Source organism: Pituophis catenifer, unplaced genomic scaffold (genome assembly GCF_029215685.1).
Source record: "Pituophis catenifer annectens isolate HBS135680 unplaced genomic scaffold, rPitCat1.0.hap2 SCAF_3, whole genome shotgun sequence".
In the NCBI taxonomy this organism is placed as follows: domain Eukaryota; kingdom Metazoa; phylum Chordata; class Lepidosauria; order Squamata; family Colubridae; genus Pituophis; species Pituophis catenifer.
In genome coordinates, this window is record NW_027256883.1 from 215916004 (window position 1) to 215938275 (window position 22272).

The 22272-nt window shown below is 47.7% G+C and overlaps 1 protein-coding gene across 1 annotated transcript; it reads left to right on the top strand.

The window, feature by feature from the left end:
• Positions 1-4163: 4163 nt before the first annotated feature.
• LOC139313922 (keratin-associated protein 10-1-like) lies at positions 4164-12943 on the top strand. The gene is made up of 8 exons (XM_070939409.1): positions 4164-4291; positions 5646-5765; positions 7430-7533; positions 8353-8544; positions 10161-10301; positions 10479-10622; positions 12328-12459; positions 12768-12943. Exons 1-8 carry the CDS (start codon positions 4164-4166, stop codon positions 12941-12943), a joined length of 1137 nt encoding a protein of 378 aa, XP_070795510.1.
• The last annotated feature ends 9329 nt before the right edge of the window (positions 12944-22272 follow it).

Below are 22272 nucleotides of genomic sequence, written 5' to 3' on the forward strand. Positions count from 1 at the left end.
AGGTCCCTTTGTTTTAGGGAGCTTCCTGTAAAGACCGGCTTGGTGGCTCTGATCCAGTGGGGGCTGATCTGGTGGGAGCTGGTGTGCAAATGGGCGTGAAGTGGAATTTTCTCCCAGCCGAGTGTGCAAGAAACCCCAAAGGAGAAGGACGTCCACTGTGGCTGTGTGAAGAAGAGAAAGGGGGGATGGCCAGGAGGTGGGAGACAGATGGAGGAGGAGGAGGAGGTGTGGGAATCTGCTTTGCAGAGTCCCTCTGCTGCTCTATTCCAGGAGGGGGCGCTGCAGCTGTTAGTTGGACTCTGGGAAAGGGTTGAAGGTTCCCCAGTGACTGAGTTCTTTTAGTCCCTGCACTTCTAAGTGGAAACTGATGAATGGAGAGAGGAAGTGGATGCTTTTCTCTTGGCTGAGAGATTCATCACTCCGTGTTGAGGTAATGAAATTATTGGTGACTTATGAACAGGAGCCTGCAAAGATTTTGCATGGACAGCTATAACAACATATGTTTAAACTGGACAAATATCTACATGCATAAGAAGCCCTCATACACCTAATATTTTTCCTGCCATTCTGATTTCTTTTCCTGATTTTTTTCCTGCTGCTTCTCTCTTTTCTTGTTCATTAAACAAAGGCAGAAAACTTTCTCTGAGTTGGCCCTCATTGTCTCCAGCCAGACCATCCTTGGGGAGCCATGGCAAGACAGCAGAGTCTCCATTTCTATCCCAGACTTACTCTGGAGTAAACCCTTTGTGGGGACTGAGTTTCAGGGATTTCTGCTCCCCTTGACACGCTCTTTCTGGAAAGCCACATTGGGGAAGGATGTGCTGCCCCTCAGCCCCTCTTCCTCTGTCATGGGTGGGGGGGACACAGATCAACGTGGGGAGGGGAAACCCCCAAAGAGGCAGAAGGAGAGACCTGAGACCAAGAGGGCAGCTAGAGCCAATGCTTTATTGCAGAAGAGAAGGAATGAGCCCAGGGTGGGATTGGGGGAGGGTCTCCAGGTGGTCCAGGACAGAAGAAGGGTCTTGGGGTCAACTTGGTGTACTGGGCACAATTCGGAAAAGTGAAGCTCCAATGCCGAGAAGCCCAGTCTCCACTCGGAGGGTCCTGTGAAAAGAAAGAGAGCCAGGCGTGTGGTTTTAGTCCACGACTGTCTTCTGCACGGCCCAAGGACTGATTGGACCTCTAGACCAGCCCTGGACCTTCTCTCTCAACAAGGGAGATTTCCAAAGGTGGCTCCTTGGAGCACATGCAATGGTGCAATAATCCAATGAGGACCATCACTAATTGGGATAGAGACCCTCCCTGGGACTCAGAAATTAGAGTCTCAGGCTGGCTCAACTAATCAACCCTGGGTTTCCATATCTGCAGGGCTCCCTCCCCCTGACAGTATCTGCCCATGATCCCACCAGGGCACGCTCCGGGCCCCTTCCTTTAAAGGTTGCCACTTTGCAGGTCCTCAGAAGCATGCCTTTTCCGTTGCAGACCCTACTCTATGGAGCACACTCCCACCCCCACCCCCACGAGATCCAACAGCCGCCCCCCCTCCACACACACACAGTTTTTAACATTCCGGGTGTTAAGAGCCCTTAACATCTCACTCTTCCCCAAAGCATGGGGGGGGCTCAGAGAGAATGTGGGGGTGACATCAGAGAAGTGGGATGGTGGCACCAAGTTCTTCTGGCATCTCTGCCTGTCTGCCTGTCTATCAACTACTCTATCTATCTATCTATCTATCTATCTATCTATCTATCTATCATCTATCTATCATCTATCTACCTATCTATCATCTATCTACTGTATCTATCACCTATCTATCTATCTATCTATCTATCTATCTATCTATCTATCTATCATCTAGCTATCATCTATCTACCATCTATCATCTATCTATCATCTATCTACCTATCTATCATCTATCTACTGTATCTATCATCTATCTATCTATCTATCTATCTATCTATCTATCTATCTATCTATCTACTATATCTATCTACCTATCTATCATCTATCTACTGTATCTATCTATCCATCCATATCTATCTATCTATCTATCTATCTATCTATCTATCTATCCATCCATCTATATCTGTCTGTCTGTCTGTCTGTCTGTCTACTGTATCTATCTATCTACCTATCTGGCCCCCAATCTTCCTAAGCCAGAATCGGATCCCCTCTTGAGGCTCAGCTAAGAGAGAACTTCCCCCTCCCCCCCACCCTCTCTGTCCATCCTTCTGAGGTGGGACTGGCCTTCTCTGGCTGGTCTCTCATGGCTGGAGAAGTCCTGGATGGTCTCCTTTCCTCACCATTGTACTTGGGTCTTGGCTCATCCAAGGACAGACTCAAGGACAGAAGCTTCCAGAGAGATTCCAGAGAGATCCACTTGGATCCAGTCCATTCCGGGATCTACAAAGCTCTGCCGAGTGCTATATAACTCAATGCTCTTACCTTAGACAGGATTCATGCACCGAACGCTACAAGCATAATTGCAACACTTCTGATTGCCATCACATTCCCAGTCACTTTTACACTTCACGTCACAAGTAGAGAACAGGCCTTCAGGTGCTCGGGGACATGTGCCACGCTTCCCAGATAGAACTAAATAGAACAGCCCAGTAATTAGTAGTTTCTTTTGTTTTATGCTGGGTTATTATGCTGAACAAATCAAACAAACAAATATTCAAGCATCAGTACATAAATGTTTCTCTTTTAGTGTTGCATAATGATTCTTTTAGCCAGGCTGAATAATCCACAATCCTTAAATTCTTGGTAAATTCCAAGAATTAGAGCCAAAGTAGAGCCAAGAAGAGCAGGGAAGCTCTTGGACAAGCAGGGACTGATCCAGAGGCATCTCAACCATCCCCTTCAAGTTGGCTCCCAATGTAACAGTTGTAGGAATTATTGTATAAATAAATAAAAGAGCAAACTAACCAATCAATGGCTGCTCCTCTCTCCAAAAAGAATGGGGACTCTAACCAGTCCTTACTGAACATTTTTTGAGGTTCCAGTGTATGTAAAAATAAATTAAATTAAATATATTAATCTCAATTTAACATCATGGGAGATTAAGATTATGGCCATGGATAATTTCTATGAATCTTGCCCCAAATGTGCTTTTTCAAGAGGCAGCTGGGCTTTATTTTTCCTTGAAGATGTTCTGCTTCTCATCCAAGAAGCTTCTTCGGTTCGGAACTTCAGTGCTTTTGATAAAGCACCTTTGGGACAATCATGACCCGGACGATGGAGAACCTTCCTAGACATACTTTTATGAATCCTGTTACAAGACTGGGTGTGGGGAGAAGTGGATGGCAATGGCAAAATTTTGATCCTAAAGAAGGTCAGAGAAGGAAGTCCATTCTGAGGTCAAAGAAGGACAAGAGGAAAGGGGGGTGTCAGTGCAGCAGGTCACTTTTGATGCAGCAAAGGACAAGTTGGGCTGATGTGCAAGCGATTGTGGTGGAAAGCAACTTGTAGAAGCTAGAAAGGGAGCTGACCCTGAGGCTGGTTGGGAGACCCCCACTTCATTCATAGGCCTATCATTTATTGGGCACTTCTGTGCATCTCCTGGCCAGTTGGTCAGTGGTGCAAGTGAGGATGAGCATGGGTGTTTTGTGATGCTTGACCCATAAAGTCTAGATGACCAGAGACCCACTGGAGGCTGGACTTCCTCCTGCAGCTACCATTCCTCCCTAAGAGGAAAAAGCTCAACTCTATCACAAGGTATCTGGGCAGAAACACCACGATTTAGGAAGGGGGAGGGAGAAATTGGGGACACCACTGGCACTGCTGGCTGGGGGATTCTGGGAGTTAAAGTGCACCCATCTTCAAGCTACCAAGGTTGAGAAACACTGTTCTATAGAAGGATGAGGCTCAAGAGGAGAGAGAGAACGACAAAAGAGCCTTGATAGTACAGTGGTCTACGCACCCTGTTATTAACACAGCTGCCTGCAATTTACTGCTGGGTCGAATCTCTTCAAGGCTCAAGGTTGACTCAGCCTTCCATCCTTTCTAAGGTAGGTGAAATGAGGACCCAGTTTGTGGGGGCAATAAGCTGACTTTGTATAAATATACAAAAGGATGAAGGCTATTGCTTAACGCCTTGTAAGCCGCCCTGAATCTCCAGAGAAGGGCGGCATATAAATCAAATTAAAAAAAAAAAGTGAACAATGGCCTGCACAAATGGTACCTGCGGGGAGGAGCTGTTCTCCTGGGAACAGCTGGGCTGTACTTCCCAAGAACTGGAAAAAGTGGGGCCAGAGCCCTTGAAAGGAACTGCCCAGTATTGGGAGCAGAAGTAGGTGGGCCTTGGCCCAGGTGGGAACCCCAATAATGAGCACCATCTAATAGGGAGGAATTGGCGGAAGGGGAGAACCTGAGGGCAAATAGCCTTGCTTGGTAAATACCAGTCGTATTCAAAAGGTTCAAAGGATAATTTTAGCAAACGAAGATAAGATACATTGAGGGCTCCTTGGTGGTCTCTGAGCTTGGTGCTTTTATTACCCAAACTAGGTAATATCAATAGTGCTTGTTATCAGATATATATTGATGGTCGTGCTCATTTGGTTCTATGAGGAAGTTATTTGGTCAATACAGCTTCAGGTTCAAAAGGTTGTTTTATTATTTACAAATTTATACATGCATACAATAATGGACAGGGTGTCCTGTTGCATTTTTACCCTAACTGTATGACTCAGATGTTGAGAGGAGAGAGAAGTTCACGTGTTGTCTTGCTGAGAGATAGATGAGAGAGAGAGAGAAAAAAGGGGAAGATATCCAAGTGGTTTCTAGGTAAGAGTCCAATAAGAGAGTTCATTGGCTGATATAGTCACATGTGATGTCTGTAAAGACTTAACCCCTTCTAGTCTCTGGTGCATCATATGCAGGCAATATCTGACACTTGTGACGTTCTAGCACTGATGATATTACCTAGTTTGGGTAATGAAACGTCTGCAAGAAAACCATCAACCTCAGAGAGTGCCAGGGACTCCACAGTCCTCCTCCACTTCCTTCTAGCATTGATGATGTTCCCTAGTTGGGTAATGAAATGTCTGCAAGAAAACTACCACTACAGAGAGTACCAGGGAACCCACAGTCCTCCTCCTCCTCCTCCTCCTCCTCCTCCTCCTCCTCCTCCTCCTCCTCCTCCTCCTCCTCCTCCTCCTCCTCCTCCTCCTCCTCCTCCTCCTCTCCATAAACCCCACTTCTTTCTAGCATTGATGATGTTCCCTAGTTGGGTCATGAAACGTCTGCAAGAAAACTACCAAACTCAGAGAGAATCAGGGTCTCTTCACTCTCCCTCCTCCTCCTCCTCCTTCCCCTCCTCCTCTCCATAAACCCCCCTCCCTTTCCAGCACTGATGATATTACCTAGTTGGGTCATGAAACAACTGGAAGAAAACAAGCGAGTTCAGAGAGCACCCTCATTTCAACCCTGAGCTACAAATATTCTCCTTTATTAGAAGATACTTTCATTGGCTTCCCAGATGGCCAGACGTGATGTCCGTTGTGGTCCCTTCCATCTTCATCAGTCTCTGACGTATTCCAAGGGAAGAGGGGAGATGGACCATGTGGATATGAAGAGCACACAAATATTCAGAGATGCAAGAATTTGGAGACCCCCCCCCACCTTACCCTTTTGTCCCGTTGAAGGGGGTGTCTCAGCCAGGAGGAGGAGGAGACCCAGAAGGAGGAGAACGTGCGTAGCTTTCATGGTGCCCAGAATGCCAGGTTGGGCTGGGCAGATGGACCTTTAAGTCCTGCTTTGAGGAAGTGAGAAGTGAAAAGGGTCCTTATGGGAACAAGGTGTCACAATCACTTTCTCAACAAAACAGACAGGTGGCCTTTCCTTTGTCAGGTGAGCCAGGCAGGTGAGGAAGACAAACCTACGTCTTTATCAATGAAAGGTCCCTTGTGCTTACAATAAGGCTTTGTGTGGGCAGAGATGGGGAGCCCCGGGGCTGTTCTGTTGCTCCTTCCTGGATCCTGAGTTACAATCTATGTTTGCACGCGGGGATTACCTGAGAAGCTGCCCTGTCAAAGCCACAGCTGGGACTCCGGAGGTTCCGTTTATTTCTTTACGGTATTTATTAAACAAAAGTCTTGCAATGTTAAGGACGGAGTTGGGTAGGGATCCCCACACAAACAGTGACCCATTTCAGGGGTGGGGGGACAAATCAGAGCTCTCAACCTGACCCCAAAGTGTTCCAATATTTGGGGGGCTGCCCCAAAAAAGGAGGGGGGTCAAGCTATTCTCCAAAGCACCAAGGCAAGAATCAAAGGATGGAAACCAATCAAGGAGAGAAGCAACCTGGGATTAAGGAGAAACTGTTCCTAACAGTGAGGACAATTAACCAGTGGAACAGCTGGCCTCCAGAGGTTTTTAAGAGACTGGACAGTCCTGTAATGGTAAGGGGTCTCCTGCTCCAGAAGGGGCTGGACTAGCAGACCTCCAAGGTCCCTTCCAACCCTGTTATTCTATTAATTCTGAGACTCTTTTTTCTTGTCCTGCCTTCTGAAGCTTTGGAAAATAAGTCGACCCCCTCCTCATTTCCTGACAGTGAGAAGAATTAACCAGTGGAACTGCTTGCCAGCAGAAGCTGTGGTTGCTCCAAAAAATGGAAGTTTTCCGGAAGAGACTAGACAGCCATTTGTCCAGAATGATGTAGGGTCTCCTGCTTGAGCAAGAGGTTGGACTAGAAGACCTTCAAGGTCCCTTCCAACTCTGTTATTCTTTTAAATCCTCAACTTCTTTGCTCCTGCAAATATTCTAACTCCCCTTCTTCAACTGGTAGTTGCAATGTGTAGATTCCTCTTTCAAACTGGGGAGGTGGGGGAATACGATTTTGGCAATGATGGCCGCGTTGAACATTTTATGCGTTTGGGTTCAACTGAATATTGAAAGGGACCTTGTAGGTCATCTAGTCTAACCCCCTGCCCAAACAGGAGACCCCCACACCATTTCTGACAAATGGCAATCCGGTCTCTTCTTGAAAGCTTCCAGTGATGAAGCTCCCACAACTTCTGAAGGCAACTTCTGTTCCATTGATTGATTGTTCTCACTGTCAAAAAAATTCCTCCTTATTTCCAGGTTGAATCTCTCCTTGATCAGTTTCCATCCATTGTTCCTTCTCTGGCCTTATCTGGTGCTTTGGAAAACAGCTTGACCCCCTTCCTCCTCTCTGGGGCAGCCCCTCAAATATTGGAAGATGCTCTCCTGTCTCCCCTGGTCCTTCTCTTCACTGGACTAGCCAGGCCCAGTTCCTGCAACCGTTCATCCTATGTTTTAGCCTCCAGTCCCTATCTTTGTTTCTCTACTCTGGGCCTTCTGCCTGAAGTGATGCCAAGCAGCTGGGGAATGGCAGTCTGGCACAAACCACAGCTCCTCACAGCAGGAGCTGAGTCTGCCCTCTGAATGTCTTGTTGCACCCAACCAGTGGAGTTCCAGAAGGCTGCTGTGGGGGCTGCATGGAGCCCCTGGGTGAGCCCTTGCCCGGGTGTCAGTTCTCCCTGCAGAAAGGGGCAGCCCTGCCCATTGGAGGCAGGTCAGAGGCCTGACATCCAGGAGAGCAGCAGGGACACCTTGGCCTCCAGCACCAGGACCTGGTGGCTCCACTCCCATCCGGATGAAAGCGCCATCCATCACTTCTGCCCTGGGAGATGCCAACCAAGCCCTGCAGGAGGGCAACGTGTCAATGCTGGCACCGCTCGCCTTGGTGGGAAACTCTGGGTGCCTGGTTGATGGAGAGAACTGGGGGGGACGGACCCACTCCCACCCCCATTGTCTGGCCAGGTATATAGGGCATGGGGGGCTGGCTTGGCCTCCTCCGAGCCTCTTTAGAGCAGCAGCATGAAGTCTCAGGCCTTCTGGCTCCTTGTGGGGATGGTCACATCCATGGCTGAGCGAGGGAGGGGAGGTGAGTGGGTACCTTTGCAGCTCTCCAGCCGGAGGTGAGGCCCAGCCTGGGGTGTGTGTTCTTGCTCCAGGCCCTGAATGCCCTCCCCAGGGGCACAGCACCTAATGGGGTTCTGAGCCCAGAAACCAGAAGTTCCCACGGAAGGAGTTCCCGGGTGTGGCCCCTCCCTGGAGTTGGTAGCTGCAGGAGGGACCCCAGGGAAAAGATGGCACAGGGCAGACGGAGGGGGTGGGGTCCCTGGCGAAGAATTTACAGGGATCCCTACCTCAAAGCGAGACTCCAAGTCTTTGGCATCGGTAGGTCCTTTGGGGAACTACTAGGCTTCCTGGGTTGGGGGAGAGGAAAGGAGGGGTCCGGGTCTCCAACTTGGACCGCAAGAAGCCTTCCCAGCCTTGGCACCCCCGTCCTATCAGACCTGACACCTCTCTGCTTCCTCTTCACAGCTGCCAAGGGAGCAAGCCCAGACCCCTTCCAGTCTCAGGAGCCGGTCCCAGGGAAAGCTGGCCGGTGCCCAGCGGGAAGCGCCCAGGAGCCCCTGCCCTCCAGGCTCTACTGCCTCTCAGACTCTTCGTGTCCGGCGGGCGAGAAGTGCTGCAGCCTGGGCCGAATGAGGATCTGCACACAGCCTGCGCTGGGTAGGGGGGCTGCAAAGGAGGGGGCTGCCCTGTGACTCGCCCCACAGGGCCCCTTGCCAGCCTGGTTCTCAAGGCTGAGTAGAAATGGTTTGGTGGGCAGAGGGCAGTGCACCCACAGTTGAGCTCCCCTGGTGAGAGGGGCTGGGCATCAGCAGGCCATGCAAAGTCCTGCCTCTTTCTTACTTCGTCTCACCTTGGTGGCTGCCATCCTGCCTGCTTTGGCCGTACCTAAGAACCCAGCTGGAAGGGGCCCACAGTCACACTGTGGAGGTGATGCCACCAACAGGGACCAGCTACAGGTAGTCCTCGACCTACGACCGCAATTGAGCCCAAAATTTCTGTTGCTAAGCGAGACAGTTGTTAAGTGAGTTTTGCCTCATTTCATGTCTTTTCTTGCCACTGTTGTTAAGTGAATGGCTGCTGTTGTTAAGTGAGTCACACATCTGTTAAGTGAATCTGGCTTCCCCGTTGACTTTGCTTCTCAGAAGGTCACAAAATGGGATCACGTGACCCCGAGACATGGCAACCGTCATAATTATGACTCGGTTGCCAAGGTCTGAATTTTGATCACGTGACCATGGGGATGCTGCAGCGGTCATAAGTGTGAAAAAAGGTCATAAGTCAATAAAGGAGGATATTTGTAGCTCAAGGTTAAAATAAGGGAACTCTGCCGCTCTCTGAGCTCGCTTGATTTCTTGCAAACGTTTCATGACCCAACTAGGGAACATCCTCAGTGCTAGAAGGGAGCGGGGGATACAGAGAGGAGGAGGAGGAGGAGGACTCTGGGGTCCTTGGTGCTCTCTGAGCTTTACAGTAATGGCCAAAATTGTGGAAACCTTTTGGGAAAAGTGTATTATCACCGTGTCAGTTAATCCTTCGTTGGGTAACCTTCAGCATGAATGACGGCCTTACAACGTCTTCCCATGGAGGGGACCCAGTCTTTGAGTTCCGCAGCTGTTCTAATGTGAAACCAAGATTGAATGATGGCTTCTATTAACTGGGTTTTATTGCTGGGTCGCTTCTGACCTCAAAAATACGCTTTTCCCAAAAGGTTTCCAGAATTTTGGCCACGACTGTATGGTTTTCTTGGAGACATTTCATTAACCAAGTAGGGTACATCATCAGGGCTAGAAGGCAGGTGGGTTAACTGCTGATGTTACCTAGTTTGGCTAATGAAACATCTTGCAAAAAGCCACCAAGCTCAGAGAGCACCAGGGACCCCACAGTCCTCCTCCTCCTCTCCATAATCCTTCTAGCATTGATGATGTTACCTAGTTGGGTCATAAAACGTCTGTAAGAAAACAGCCAGGCTCAGAGAGCTCCAAGGGCCCCTCAGTCATCAGTTACTTTTTTCAGTGTCATTCTAACTTTGAATAGCTACTAAATGAATGGTTGTAAGTCGAGGCTTCCTGCACTGCTCTGGGCCTTTTGAAGAGCGGGGTGGGCTTCTGCCCCCATTGGCAAAAACGGCTCAGTCTCTCGGCCAGCTGCCAAGCCCGGCCAGCCTTTCCCGGGGCTGGGGGCAGGACCGAATGGAGACCAGGATGCTGGGATGCAGCCTGCCTGCCAGTCTGGGATGGGCAAGGGGGCCTTCTCTTCTGCCCCTTCTTTTACAGTAAACCCCGGCTACTGCCCCACTGACTGCCCCACGGCCCTGGAGCCCTGCCGGGTGTCCTGCCTGGATGATGTCGCCTGTGGTCCCGGGGAGAAATGCTGCCTCCAGGACTGCCAGCTGCGGTGCGTGGTGGCAGAGCGAGGTGAGGGGGCCTAACGTGGCTGGGCAGAGGGAGGGTCTCCTGTGGGGGTGAGGAACGGGGGAGAGGGGCCACTCCGGCAGCTGCTGTCCAGCCAGGCTCGGGGTCAAGCACCACAGGGCAGGCACCTACCCTGGGCAGGCTCTGCTCATCCCTGGCATCTTCCCATCTTTGCCGCAGTCCGACCGGGCCTCTGCCCGAGGAGGAGGGTGCTGCCCACCGGGACCCCCTGCCCAAACCGATGTGAGGATGACAGAGGCTGCCCCCCGGGCCAGAAATGCTGCTTCACCGGCTGCGGCTTGGAGTGCCTGCGACCCAGAGCAGGTAGCACCTCACTGAGCTTGAACTCCCCCCACCCTGCCCCGCCTTCCTGACCTTGGCACCCGAGACAATGGACTCAGCTGGCTTTTAGGAAGAACAAAACAAAAAAGGAGAGACTGCCAGCTTTTTGCAAAGAAACGCTCCTTGGCAAGCCAAGCTGTCCTTGGCAAGGAAGGCTCCCTGCCCCAGGGGCATTCTTTGCAGGTGGAAAGCAGGGGAAGGGGTCCACTTGGGCCTCTGCCCCCTGCCCAGAACACAAAAGCAGGTGCTTTGGCCTCTGGACGGCATCCTGGGAGGGGGGAGATTTCGAGCAAGTGGTGGTGTTTCTTTATTTTTTTTCTTTTTTCTTTCCAGACATTTTCATTAGGTGATTAAGTATTATAAAATACAAAATATGAAGGTAAATAAAAGAACAATGAGGAGGGAAGGAAAGAGGGGAAGAGAAGTGAGGAAAGAAAAAGAAAAAGAAAGATTGACTTCTGACCGTCTCTGCTGCAGTAAAATAAGGCATTGGCATCAAATCACAGCTTTTTGTTTTCCCATAATAATATGAACAAGTCATTTCTATACAGATCTATCCATCTACTCTGTAAAGCCCAAAGTCAAGGGGGGGTTTCTGAGGGACCGCACCCACCAGAGGGGCCTGCTCCGTAGCGGCTGTTTGGGGGTCTCACAGCCAGAAATGGGTCTGCCAGGCCGAAGAGGGGCCCTCCTTGGCTGCAGGGGAGCCTGACTGCCCATTGAGGGCCCCGAGGGGATGTACAGTAGTCCTCGACTTACGACCACAATTTTAGCCCAACATTTTGTTGCTAAGTGAGACCATTGTTGAGTTTTTCTCCATTTTACGACCTTCCTTGCCACAGTTGTTAAGTGAATCTGGCTCCCCCGTTGACTTTGGTCACCAAAGGAGATCACATGACCTCAGGACACAGCGACCGTCATAAATATGAGTCAGTTGCCAAGAATCCAAATTTTGATCACATGACCGCAGGGATGCCACAGCAGTGGTAAGTGTGAAAATCGATCCTAAGTCACTTTTTCAGTGCCATTGTAACTTCGAACGGTCACTAAACAAAAGGTTGTAAGTCAAGGACTAGATGCATTGGGGGGGATCGCTGCACTCCAAGCCCCTCCCCATCCCCACTGCACCCACCCCACTGCAGGGCAAGGAAATGGAGGGGACCTCGCCCGGCCCCTTCCCCAGCCCTGCCAGGTGGGCACCCAAAGGAGGTCAGATGGGTGAGGAGACAACCTGCCCACATAAAGAATCCCACCCCCCAGATTTTTGCATCAACATTGTAACGTGCTAGATCTCAGGGCAGGAGCCTGGTAGATTGATTCTGTTTTTTTAATCCTTCACTTTAGAGCAGGGGTCTCTAACCTTGGTGGACTTCAACTCCCAGAATTCCCCAGCCAGCAAAACTTTAAGCCTGGCGGATTCTGGGAGTTGAAGCCCTCTAGGCTTAAGATGTCCAAGGTTGGAGACCCCTGCTTTAGAAGAAATAACAAGAAGACTGTCATTTGTCTTTGGAAGCCCTCCCCTTGCCCACCCACCCACCCTGCCCCACATCCCCTCAGGTTTTTTTCCTAGAAGCACCAGATCCGCATTGAACTCCTCCACGACTTCAGTCTAGATCAGTCGTCCTTAGGCTTCGCCATTTGGTGTCCTGAATGATGTCCTGGAAGTATCTCTCTTTTTTCCCCCCAGAAGATCCTGGGGTTTGCACAGACCCGCCAACAGCAAAATGCCAAGATCGCTGTAGAGACGACTCCGATTGTGCAAAGGAGGAGAAGTGCCGCCCCACAGCTTGTGGCTTCCAGTGCCAAGGGCCTCCTCCAGGTACGTCCTGGCTTTGCACAGTCCTCCCAGGGACCTCACTCCAAGCCTAAGGAAGTGGAGGGGAAGACCTCTAGTGGCCAGTGCAGTTCTTGTTTTCTCGAAGGACATTCAAAAGAACATAATGTTCTTGAAGGATGAACATAACGTTCTCGAAGGACGTTCAGAAGAACATAATGAAGCAAGTGGGAGGGGAGGGGAGGGAGGGAGGGAAGGAGGGGCTGGGCAGGGATCCGAGGCAGAAGGGGAGCCCAGGTGCTTAATAGGGGGTGGGGGAGAGGCAGGGGCTTCAGCCTACTCTCTGATTGCAGGAAAGCCTGGAGTGTGTCCCTTGCTGTTGCGGGGGTCTCTGGGACCATGCGTGGGAAAGACGCTGAGAAACTGCACTCATGACTTTGACTGCGAGGAAGCCAAGAAGTGCTGTTCAAACGGCTGCAGGATGGTCTGCAAGGAGCCAGGGGAAGGTCAGCTGGTCAACTGGGGGTAGAGAGACCCTGAAGCCTTCCTCCTCCTCCTCCTCCATTCCCCACTCGGTTCTGGCATCTCCCCAAAGCCCTGGGAAGCCCGGGGCTTGGGGCCACCACCATCGGTTCCCCAAAGAAAGGGGATGTTCTGAAGGGGTCAAGCAAGGGTTCCTTCCTCAGGGTCTTCTCCTGAAGAAAAGAGCCAGCACCTTCTCCCCTCTCTTCTCATTGGTCTTTGGAATGCTTGTGATTTTTATGCCTTCCTCCTCTTCTGCCCATCCATTGTCTGTTTCCGTCTCTTCTGTTTTCTCAAAGAAAAGTTTTAGATTAGTAATTTTCAATGGGTTTTTTGTAACAATGTCATAGCAGTTACATTTACCCAACCTATCAGAATGGAGAGACAGGAACCTTCATAAGTCCCTCTATAAATTCAGACTTCAGGTTCTGGGAAAAAATTTGCGACCATTCAGAGGAACAGGTCAATTGTTTATGTTTTATGTTTATGTTTTATTAAATTTGTATACCGCCCTACTCCCGAAGGACTCTGGGCCGTGAACAGGCACAGAATAAAATACATAAATACAAAAGTTAGAAACAATTTAAAACCGAATTAAATAGTTTAGCCCAAGACAATTAAAAATCCCAATAATTTAAAACAAATTAAAATTTCAGTTTAAAAATTTAAAAGAAAGGGGAGAAAATTAGGCCAGGCCAGCTTGCTGGAATAGGAGGGTCTTAAGAGCACGGCAGAAAGTGCGCAGATCCGGGATTCTCCGTATCTCCGGGGGGGAGCTCGTTCCAGATAGCGGGTGCCCCCACAGAGAAGGCTCTCTCCCTGGGGGCCGCCAGTTGACACTGTTTGGCTGACGGCACCCGGAGGAGCCCCTCTCTATGAGAGCGTACCGGCCGGTGGGAGGCTGTTTGTGGTAGTAGGCGGTCCCGTAAATAACCAGGTCCTAAGCCATGGAGCGCTCTAAAGGTGGTTACCAAAACCTTGAAGCGCACCCGGAAGACCACTGGAAGCCAGTGCAGCTCGCTCAGGAGAGGTGTTACACGGGAGCGCCATGCTGCTCCCATAACCACCCGTGCGGCCGCACTCTGCGCCAGTTGGAGCCTCCAGGTGCTCCTCAAGGGGAGCCCCATGTAGAGAGCGTTACAATAGTCCAGGCGGGAGGTGACGAGGGCATGAGTGACTGTGTGTAGGGAGTCCCGATCCAGAAAGGGACGCAACTGGCGGATCAGGCAAACCTGACGAAAAATCCTCCAGGTCACGGCCGTCAAGTGTTCTTTTAAAGACAGCCGTGAATCCAGGAGGACACCCAAGTTGTGAGCCCTTTCTGTGGGGGCCAGCGATTCGCCCCCAATAGTCAGCGATGGCGTCAACTGACTATATCGGTCAATTAGCTTTGGGATATAAAGATTCACAAATATTGAATTTTTTGAGATGTGACTTTAGGTTTGAATAGGTGGTTTTTGGATTATTGGTCAAAAGAGGGACAAAATATAACTAAATGAGATGCTCAACCAGCAAGAAATGAGTGGAATTTTGGAAGAAAGTATTAAGGATACTTTGACAAGAAGCTACAAGGAGATTATGAATAAAATGCAGAGCATAGATGGAGAGCTGGAAAACATGATACAAAAGACAAGGAGAGACCAAGACCAAGGGAGAGGAGGAGCCAATTGAAAGAGTAGATGAAAAAACAAAACTGATAAACCAACAAATAAAACAAGATGACAAGAAGGAGATAACAACAAAAATAATAATGACTGATGAAACAAGCCGAGGGGAGAGTATTTTAAAGGAATTTTAAAAAGGAACTGGAGTTGCAGGGTTAGGGTTAGGGTTAGACTTTTTTGGGAGAGAGATGGGGGCAAGAGGTGATATTTTGAAAATAAGACAATGGAAAAGGGCAGAGAAGGGAGAAATGTTTAAAATGATTGGTCAAGATGTGGAAGCAGATAGAGATAAAGATCCAAGAGAGGAATATGGCAGGCAAGCTAAGAAACGAAAAATTAAAGCTTTAAAGTGGGCAAGAGACGATGGATAGAAAGGGAATGTTTTTTAATATAATAGTGGCATAATTAAAAGTTAGAATAGGGATGGAAACTAGAGATGGGGGGGACTAATGAAACTAAGGGTTAGTCAGGGAGGAAGAAAGGAGGAGAAGGAGAAAGGAGGGGGAAGTAGTAAGGAGCAGGAGCAGGAGAAAAGAAAGTAAGAAGGAAGGAAGGAAGAGAGGGAGAGGGAAGAGACTGAGAAGAAAGATTGCTGTATAACAAAAAAGAGGAAATGGAAGAAAGGCAACCCCGAACACACATATAAATATTAAGATAAAGAAGGAATTGTTAATAAATAAAAGAGAATAAATGTGAACAAGTAGGAAAATGAGAATTTGAGAGTGAATGAAGATGTTGTTTATACAAATAAGCATAGAAATATTGAGATATGAATTAAAGAAAAAATAGGGGAAAAAGGGAAGATTTTGGCAAAATTGTAATTGAGTAAAATGTATTTGAACTTGAAAAATTGCATAAGACAAGATATGGCCAATACTCTGTTCAAAAAAAGATGTAGGTGAATGTGGAGGGAAAAATTCAATAAAACTTGATTCAAAAAAATCCAGCTTTCCATTCAGGGCCCTCAAAGGAATTGCTGACCTCCATTCTCCTTGTGGAGTTCAACCTATCAGTTGAACTACATCCTACAACTGTGCACTACATCCTACAACATCTTGAATCTCCAAAGACCTACACAAGGGTCCTCTTTGTAGACTTTAGTTCAGCATTCAACACCATCATTCCAGACACTCTTCTAACTAAGCTAAACCAGCTAGCGGTACCTGAACACACTTGTAAGTGGATCATAAGCTTCCTAACAGACAGGAAGCAGCAGGTGAAGCTAAGCAGAATCACATCAGATACCTGTACAATTAGCACAGGGGCCCCCACAAGGCTGTGTGCTCTCCCCACTTCTCTTCACTCTCTATACCAATGACTGCATCTCAAACGATCCATCTGTTAAACTACTGAGGTTCGCAGACGACACAACAGTAATCCATCTCATTCGAGACAATGATGAATCCGCGTATAGGGGGGAGGTTGAACAACTAGCCTCATGATGCACCTGGAACAATCTGGAACTGAACACACTCAAAACCATAGAAATGGTGGTGGACTTTAGGAGAAACCCTCCCATACTACCACCTCTTACAATACTAGACAACACGGTATCAACAGTAGAGACCTTCAAATTTCTAGGTTCTACCATATCGCAAGACCTAAAATGGACACCTAACATCAAAAACATCATCAAAAAAGCACAACAAAGAATGTTCTTTCTGCACCAACTCAGAAAGCTCAAACTGCCCAAGGAGCTGCTGATACAGCTCTACAGAGGAACTATTGAGTCTGTCATGTGCACCTCTATAACTGTCTGGTTTGGTTCTGCAACCCAACAAGACAGATGAGACTTCAGAGGATAATTAGAACTGTAGAAAAAACAATGGCTACCAACCTGCCTTCCATGGAGGACCTGTATACTGCACAAGTCAAAAAGAGGGCTGTCAAAATATTTACAGACCCCTCGCGTCCTGGACACAAACTCTTTCAACTCCTACCCTCAAAACAACGCTATAGGGCACTGCACACCAGAAAAACTAGACAAAAGTAGTTTTTCCCCAAACACCATCACTCTGCTAAACAAATAATTCCCTCAACACTATCAAACTATTTACTAAGTCTGCACTACTATTAATCTTGTCATGTTCCTATCACCCATCTCCTCCCACTTATGACTGCATGACTGTAATTTCGTTCCTTGTATCCTTACGATTTATATTGACTGTTTCCTAATATGATTTGATTTGTTCCCTATGACTATCATTAAGTGTTGTACCTTATGATTCTTGATGAATGTATCTTTTCATTTTATGTACACTGAGAGCGTATGCACCAAGACAAATTCTTTGTGTGTCCAATCACACTTGTCCAATAAAGAATTCTATTCTATTCTAATTTCTGTTCTATTCTATTCTATTCTATTCTATTCTATTCTATTCTATTCTATTCTATTCTATTCTATTCTATTCCATTCCATTCCATTCCATTCCATTCCATTCCATTCTCTATTCTATTCTATTCTATTCTATTCTATTCTATTCTATTCTATTCTATTCTATTCTATTCTATTCTATTCTAATCAGGTGGCATCTACAGAGGGATGGCCACTTCTGGTCACTCAGGGGCTGCAACTGTAGAATTCATACCGCTAAATGTCTATGGAGATTCTGCGTCATCCAGGTCATAGTTGTCCCAAAGGTGCTTTTTTTCAAGAGGCAACTGGATTTTCTGGGTTTTCTTTGAAGGCGTTTTGCTTCTCATTCAAGAAGCTTCTTCAGCTCTGACTGGATGGTGGGGAAAGGAAGGATTTATATGCAACTGTTTGCAAGGAGTATAAATCCTTCCATTCTCCCCACCCCCCATCCAGTCAGAACTGAAGAAGCTTTTTAGATGAGAAGCAAAACGTCTTCAAAGAAAAACAAGGAAGTCCAGTTGCCTCCTGAACAAGCACCTCTGGGATAACCAGACCTCTGGATGACAGAGAATCTCCATAGACATTTAGCTATGCAATTTGGGATGACAACCCTTTGAATGGTGCGTGAGAATGAACAGATTTCCAGAAAAATTGCAGACTACAGGAACCGTTTGCACTTCAGTTTGCGATGCAGACAAAATACAGACTCATCCCCAACAGCCTGCACCTGCGCGCAACAGGGAAGGGACACAGGGCAGAAAAACATTCTGCAGAAAGCCCACCCACAATAAGACAGATCAATTTCACAACTGAGGTTTTGAAAGAGGGGGTGGAGCACATACTCCAAGAGCTGAAATCACTTCTACCAACTGAAGTATTGGAACAGGTCATAGAATTTATAAAGAAGGCACAACTAACATAACACAACAAGAACAAAGAACGACAAAAAGGCAAATTTTCTACCCGACAGCTTAGGCAGGAAGTCCAGTTGCCTCTTGAAAAACCATCTTTGGGACACTAGATTAAAGTATTGGATTGTAGATTGTGGTTCCTTGTGTTGTAGGACTCAGGCAGTGAATTGGGGCCAGCCCCAGTTATTGGGCCAATCCAACATGTTAGGCCACAAAATGGGTGATATCTGTGGAGATTCTAGGTCATCCAGGTCTTGGTTGTCCCAAAGATGCTTTTTCAAATGGAAATTGGGCTATGTCTTGCCTTGAAGATGTTTCGCTTCTCATCCAAGAAAAACTCAATGGAAGAAGCTTCTTAAATGAGAAGCGAAATGTCTTCAAGGAAAAACATAGTCCAGTTGCCTTTTGAAAAAGCATCTTTGGGTGATGCATGGTTTCAACATGAGACCTGTGAATTATTAACCCAAGTTAATAATTTGGGTTAGCATGTTGCATGATATCATCCACAGGGACGTTCGGTATTCTTGGAATTCCACTTTAGTTGCAACATGATTGGGCTCAAGTCTTTCTGGCAACCTTCTGAAAACTCCTGGAGGAATCAATCAGGTTCCCCCCAAAATAAGGAGAGCAAATGCAGTGCTCATCTTCAAGAAGGGGAAGGAGGAGGACCAAGGGAACTATAAACCCTGTCACTTTGGTGTCTACACCAGTCCAAATCTTTGAACAGATTATTCAGCAAAATCTTATCAGAGCTTGGACAAACAGGCAACAAATAATAGAAGCCAACATGAGGTTATGTCAGACTGAACTTTATCTCCCTCTGAAAGGGTTACTAGATTAGAGAAATGTTGTGCGCAATGGATTTTGGCACAGCCTCCGAGAGAAGAGCTTTGTTTTTCTGCTGAATAAAATGAGAAAATACGGCCTAGACCAGGGGGTCTCCAAATCTGGCAACTTTAAGACTTGTGGACTTCAATTCCCAGAATCCCCCAGCCTTCCTTCTTCTTCTTGTGCCGTGTCTGTCATCGGACGTTGGCGATCGTGTTGGTGATCCTATTTTTATCAACAGCCTCACAAAAAAGGGCTGCTGAGTTTTGTCCAAACCAGGCCCTTAGATTCTGAAGCCACAATGTTCTTCTTCTGCCTGCACCTCGTTTGCCTTCAATCTTTCCCTGGAGGATTAAGTGAAAGATGCCGTATTTTTCCTGGTCACATGTCCAAAATATTCTAACTTCCTTTTTTTAATGTTCTGCAATGGCTGGGATGAAGAAGCTGAAGGATCTCCATCAAGTCTGCAGATGAGCCCAAGGCAGGAAGGGATCAAAGCAAGCTTGAGTGATGGGTGGATGCTTGGATCCTGAACGAGCAGAGGAATTCCTTCCTCCAAATGTCTCCCTGTGCCAAGTAGCTGCCAGCTGTTGGATCAAGCCTCTTGACCAGCCCAAGTCACATATTATTGTAATATTGTAATGTTTTATTCTGTACCTTTTACTTGTTCTAAACTGCCTAGAGTTGCCTCTTGGTGAGATGGATGGTATATAAATTGCATAATAGATAAAATAAAATACACGAGTGCTTTTTCCAAGACTCAGCTCTAAGAAAAGAATAAAGGGAAATGGTGTTTTGAATTTTCTTACCCCAAATCAAGAAGAGGGACTTTAACTTTGTGATAAGGAACTCAACAAGGATATATAGAATACAGAATGACAGAATTGGAAGGGCCCTTGGAGGTCTTCTTGTCCAAATCCCTGTTCAAGCAGGAGACTCTGTACCATTTCAGACAAGGGGCTGCCCAGTCTCTTTTTGAAGGCCTCCAGTGATGGAGCACCCACAACTTCTGAAGGCAACTTCTCTTCCACTGGTTAATTGTTCCCACTGTCAGAAAATTTTTCCTTAGTTTTAGGTTGGTTCTCAACTCGATTCATTTCTCCCCATGCCTTCATGTCCTTTGGAGAATAGGCTGATCCCCTGTTCTTTGTGACAGCCCCTCAAATATTGGAAGACTTCTGTCATGTCAGGGCAAGAAGCATCGGATGGCAACTAATCAAGGAGAGAAGCAACCTAGAACTAAGGAAACTTCCTGACAGTGAGAACAATTAACCAGTGGAACGACTTGCCTTCAGAAGTTGTGGGTGCTCCAACACTGGAAGTTTTTAAGATGATGTTGGATAGCCATTTGTCTGAAGTGGTGTAGGGTTTCCTGCCTGGGTAGGGGGTTGGACTAGAAGACCTCCAAGGTCCCTTCCAATTCTGTTATTCTGTTATTCTGCTAACCAGAATCTGCCTCTGTTGAGGACAAAGGGAAGGAAACAGAGGCTGAGTTGTGAGTGGCAGGCTAGTTGTGTAGACAAGTCTTCCTTCTACCTTCTGCAGTTGCTGGAGGATATATGGGGAGGGGTTGAAAGGGAGGGAGAAGAGGGTGTCTCTCTCACATTTCAGGAAAGTGTTGATGTCCCAAGTAAGGCACTCCAATTAACTCTGATTAAAGAGCTGCTAGCAGTTTCTGTCACTTGGCTAGGCTGCAGCACAACTATTTTGGAGGAGGAAAAAGGTGTGACTGTTTCGCCTAAGAGCCTGCTTAGAGAATAAGAAGTTTGTTACACATGAAATGTGTGCCAAGGTGCCATTCCTTCAACGGGGTTTCTCACAGGCTGGGTGCCAAGCAGGTTGGCTCGGCTTCCAGGAGGCTGAGAAGTCTCTTCTTACATATGTCCAAGGTTGCTCAGGAATCTGAGGTTAGTTCTTAGCCGAAGAGGGAATAACAGAGTTGGAAGGGACCTTGGAGGTCTTCTAGTCAACCCACTGCTTAGGCAAGAAACCCTATACCATTTCAGACAAACGGTTGTCCAATCTGTTCTTAAAAGCCTCCAGTGTTGGAGCATTCACAACTTCTGGAGGCAAGTTGTTCCACTGATTAATTCTTCTCACTGTCAGGAAATCTCTCCTGAGTTCTAAGTTGCTTCTCTCCTTGATTAGTTTCCACCCATTGCTTCTTGTCCTGCCTTCAGGAGCTTTGGAGAATAGCTTGACTCCCTCTTCTTTGTGGCAGCCCCTGAGATATCAGAAGACTGCTATCATGTCTCCCCTAGTCCTTCTTTTCATCAAACTACACATACCCAATTCCTGCAAGCGTTCTTCAAATGTTTTATCCTCCAGCCCCCTAATTATCTTTGTTGCCCTTCTCTGCACTCTTTCCAGAGTCTCCCTCTCTCTCTCTCTCTCTCTTTTATTGTGGAGACCGAAACTGGATGCAGTATTTCAAGTGTGATCTTATCAAGGCCTTATAAAACTCTATTCGTGTGATCTTGATTCTATCCCTCTCTTAATGCAGGCTAGGACTGCACTGGCTTCTTTGGCAGCTGCCGTACATGGCTGGCTCATATTTAAGTGATTGTTCACCAGGACTCCAAGATGTCTCTCGCAATTACTGCTATCAAGCCAGGTACCACCTGTGCATTTGGGGTTTTTTTTTGTCTATATGTAGAACTTTGCCAATTTTATCAACAAGTTCAGAGAACACAAAGGACCCTTCCTCCTCCTCCTCCTCCTCCTCCTCCTCCTCCTCCTCCTCCTCCTCCTCCTCCTCCTCCTCCTCCTCCTCCTCTTCTCTACTTCTAGCATTGATGATGTTACCTAGTTTGTTAATGAAACATCTGCAAGAAAAGCGCCACACAGAGAGAACACAAGGACCCCAGTGGTCCTTGTCTCAGAGGGGCCCCTGGGTTCCTCCCCACCAAGGATTTGGAGCTGTTCACAGCACTCTGGACAGTCAATGGCTTCCCTGCTTCCCTAAAAGCCACCTGGACATCTCCCCGTCAGTAAGTGTGCATGAAAGGCAACCCCAGTTCATGGCCTTGTAAAATATTGGCTCTCCAGAGTGGGCAGAGCTGCCTGCTGCCAAGGATGGAGTGGGGAGATCCACCTGGCAGGAGTCCTCCCTGTGGCCTTCTTCCAGGGGTCACCCTGACATGCCCCACAACCTTCAGGGAACACAAGATAAGCCTGTGGACACAACCAGGAATTCTGGGATTTGGCACCAGCAGGGTGAGGAAAGCAGGCTCAGAAGGTCTGGCCTTGGCCTCGAAGGCCGGGAGGTATATATTGCAAGCTCCGCCACAAAGACTGGACCAGTAGAACTTCAACCATGAAGGGCCACCTGGTCTGCTTCCTGCTCCTGGCGGTTACTTTTGCTACAGCTACTGAAAGGGACGGTGGTGAGTGCAGATTCATTTCTTCCTGGGTGGAGGGGCATTGGAGGGGCACAAGGCAACACCCACCCACCCCCCATTCCCTTAAATCTCCATCGCGATAACCTGGGAATCCACAGATCCACTCTGGAGAGAGTGCAGAGGAGAGCAACCAAGATGATCAGGGGTCTGGAGGCTTAAACATACGATGAACAGTT

Bases quoted from the DNA above. Each gene is read 5' to 3' on its own strand.
- LOC139313922 (XM_070939409.1), top strand. From the start codon at position 4,164: ATGGCCTGCACAAATGGTACCTGCGGGGAGGAGCTGTTCTCCTGGGAA. The intron at 7,534-8,352 runs GCAGGTCAGAGG...TCCTCTTCACAG, and splicing joins GGCAGCCCTGCCCATTGGAG to CTGCCAAGGGAGCAAGCCCA. The intron at 12,460-12,767 runs GTACGTCCTGGC...CTCTGATTGCAG, and splicing joins GTGCCAAGGGCCTCCTCCAG to GAAAGCCTGGAGTGTGTCCC.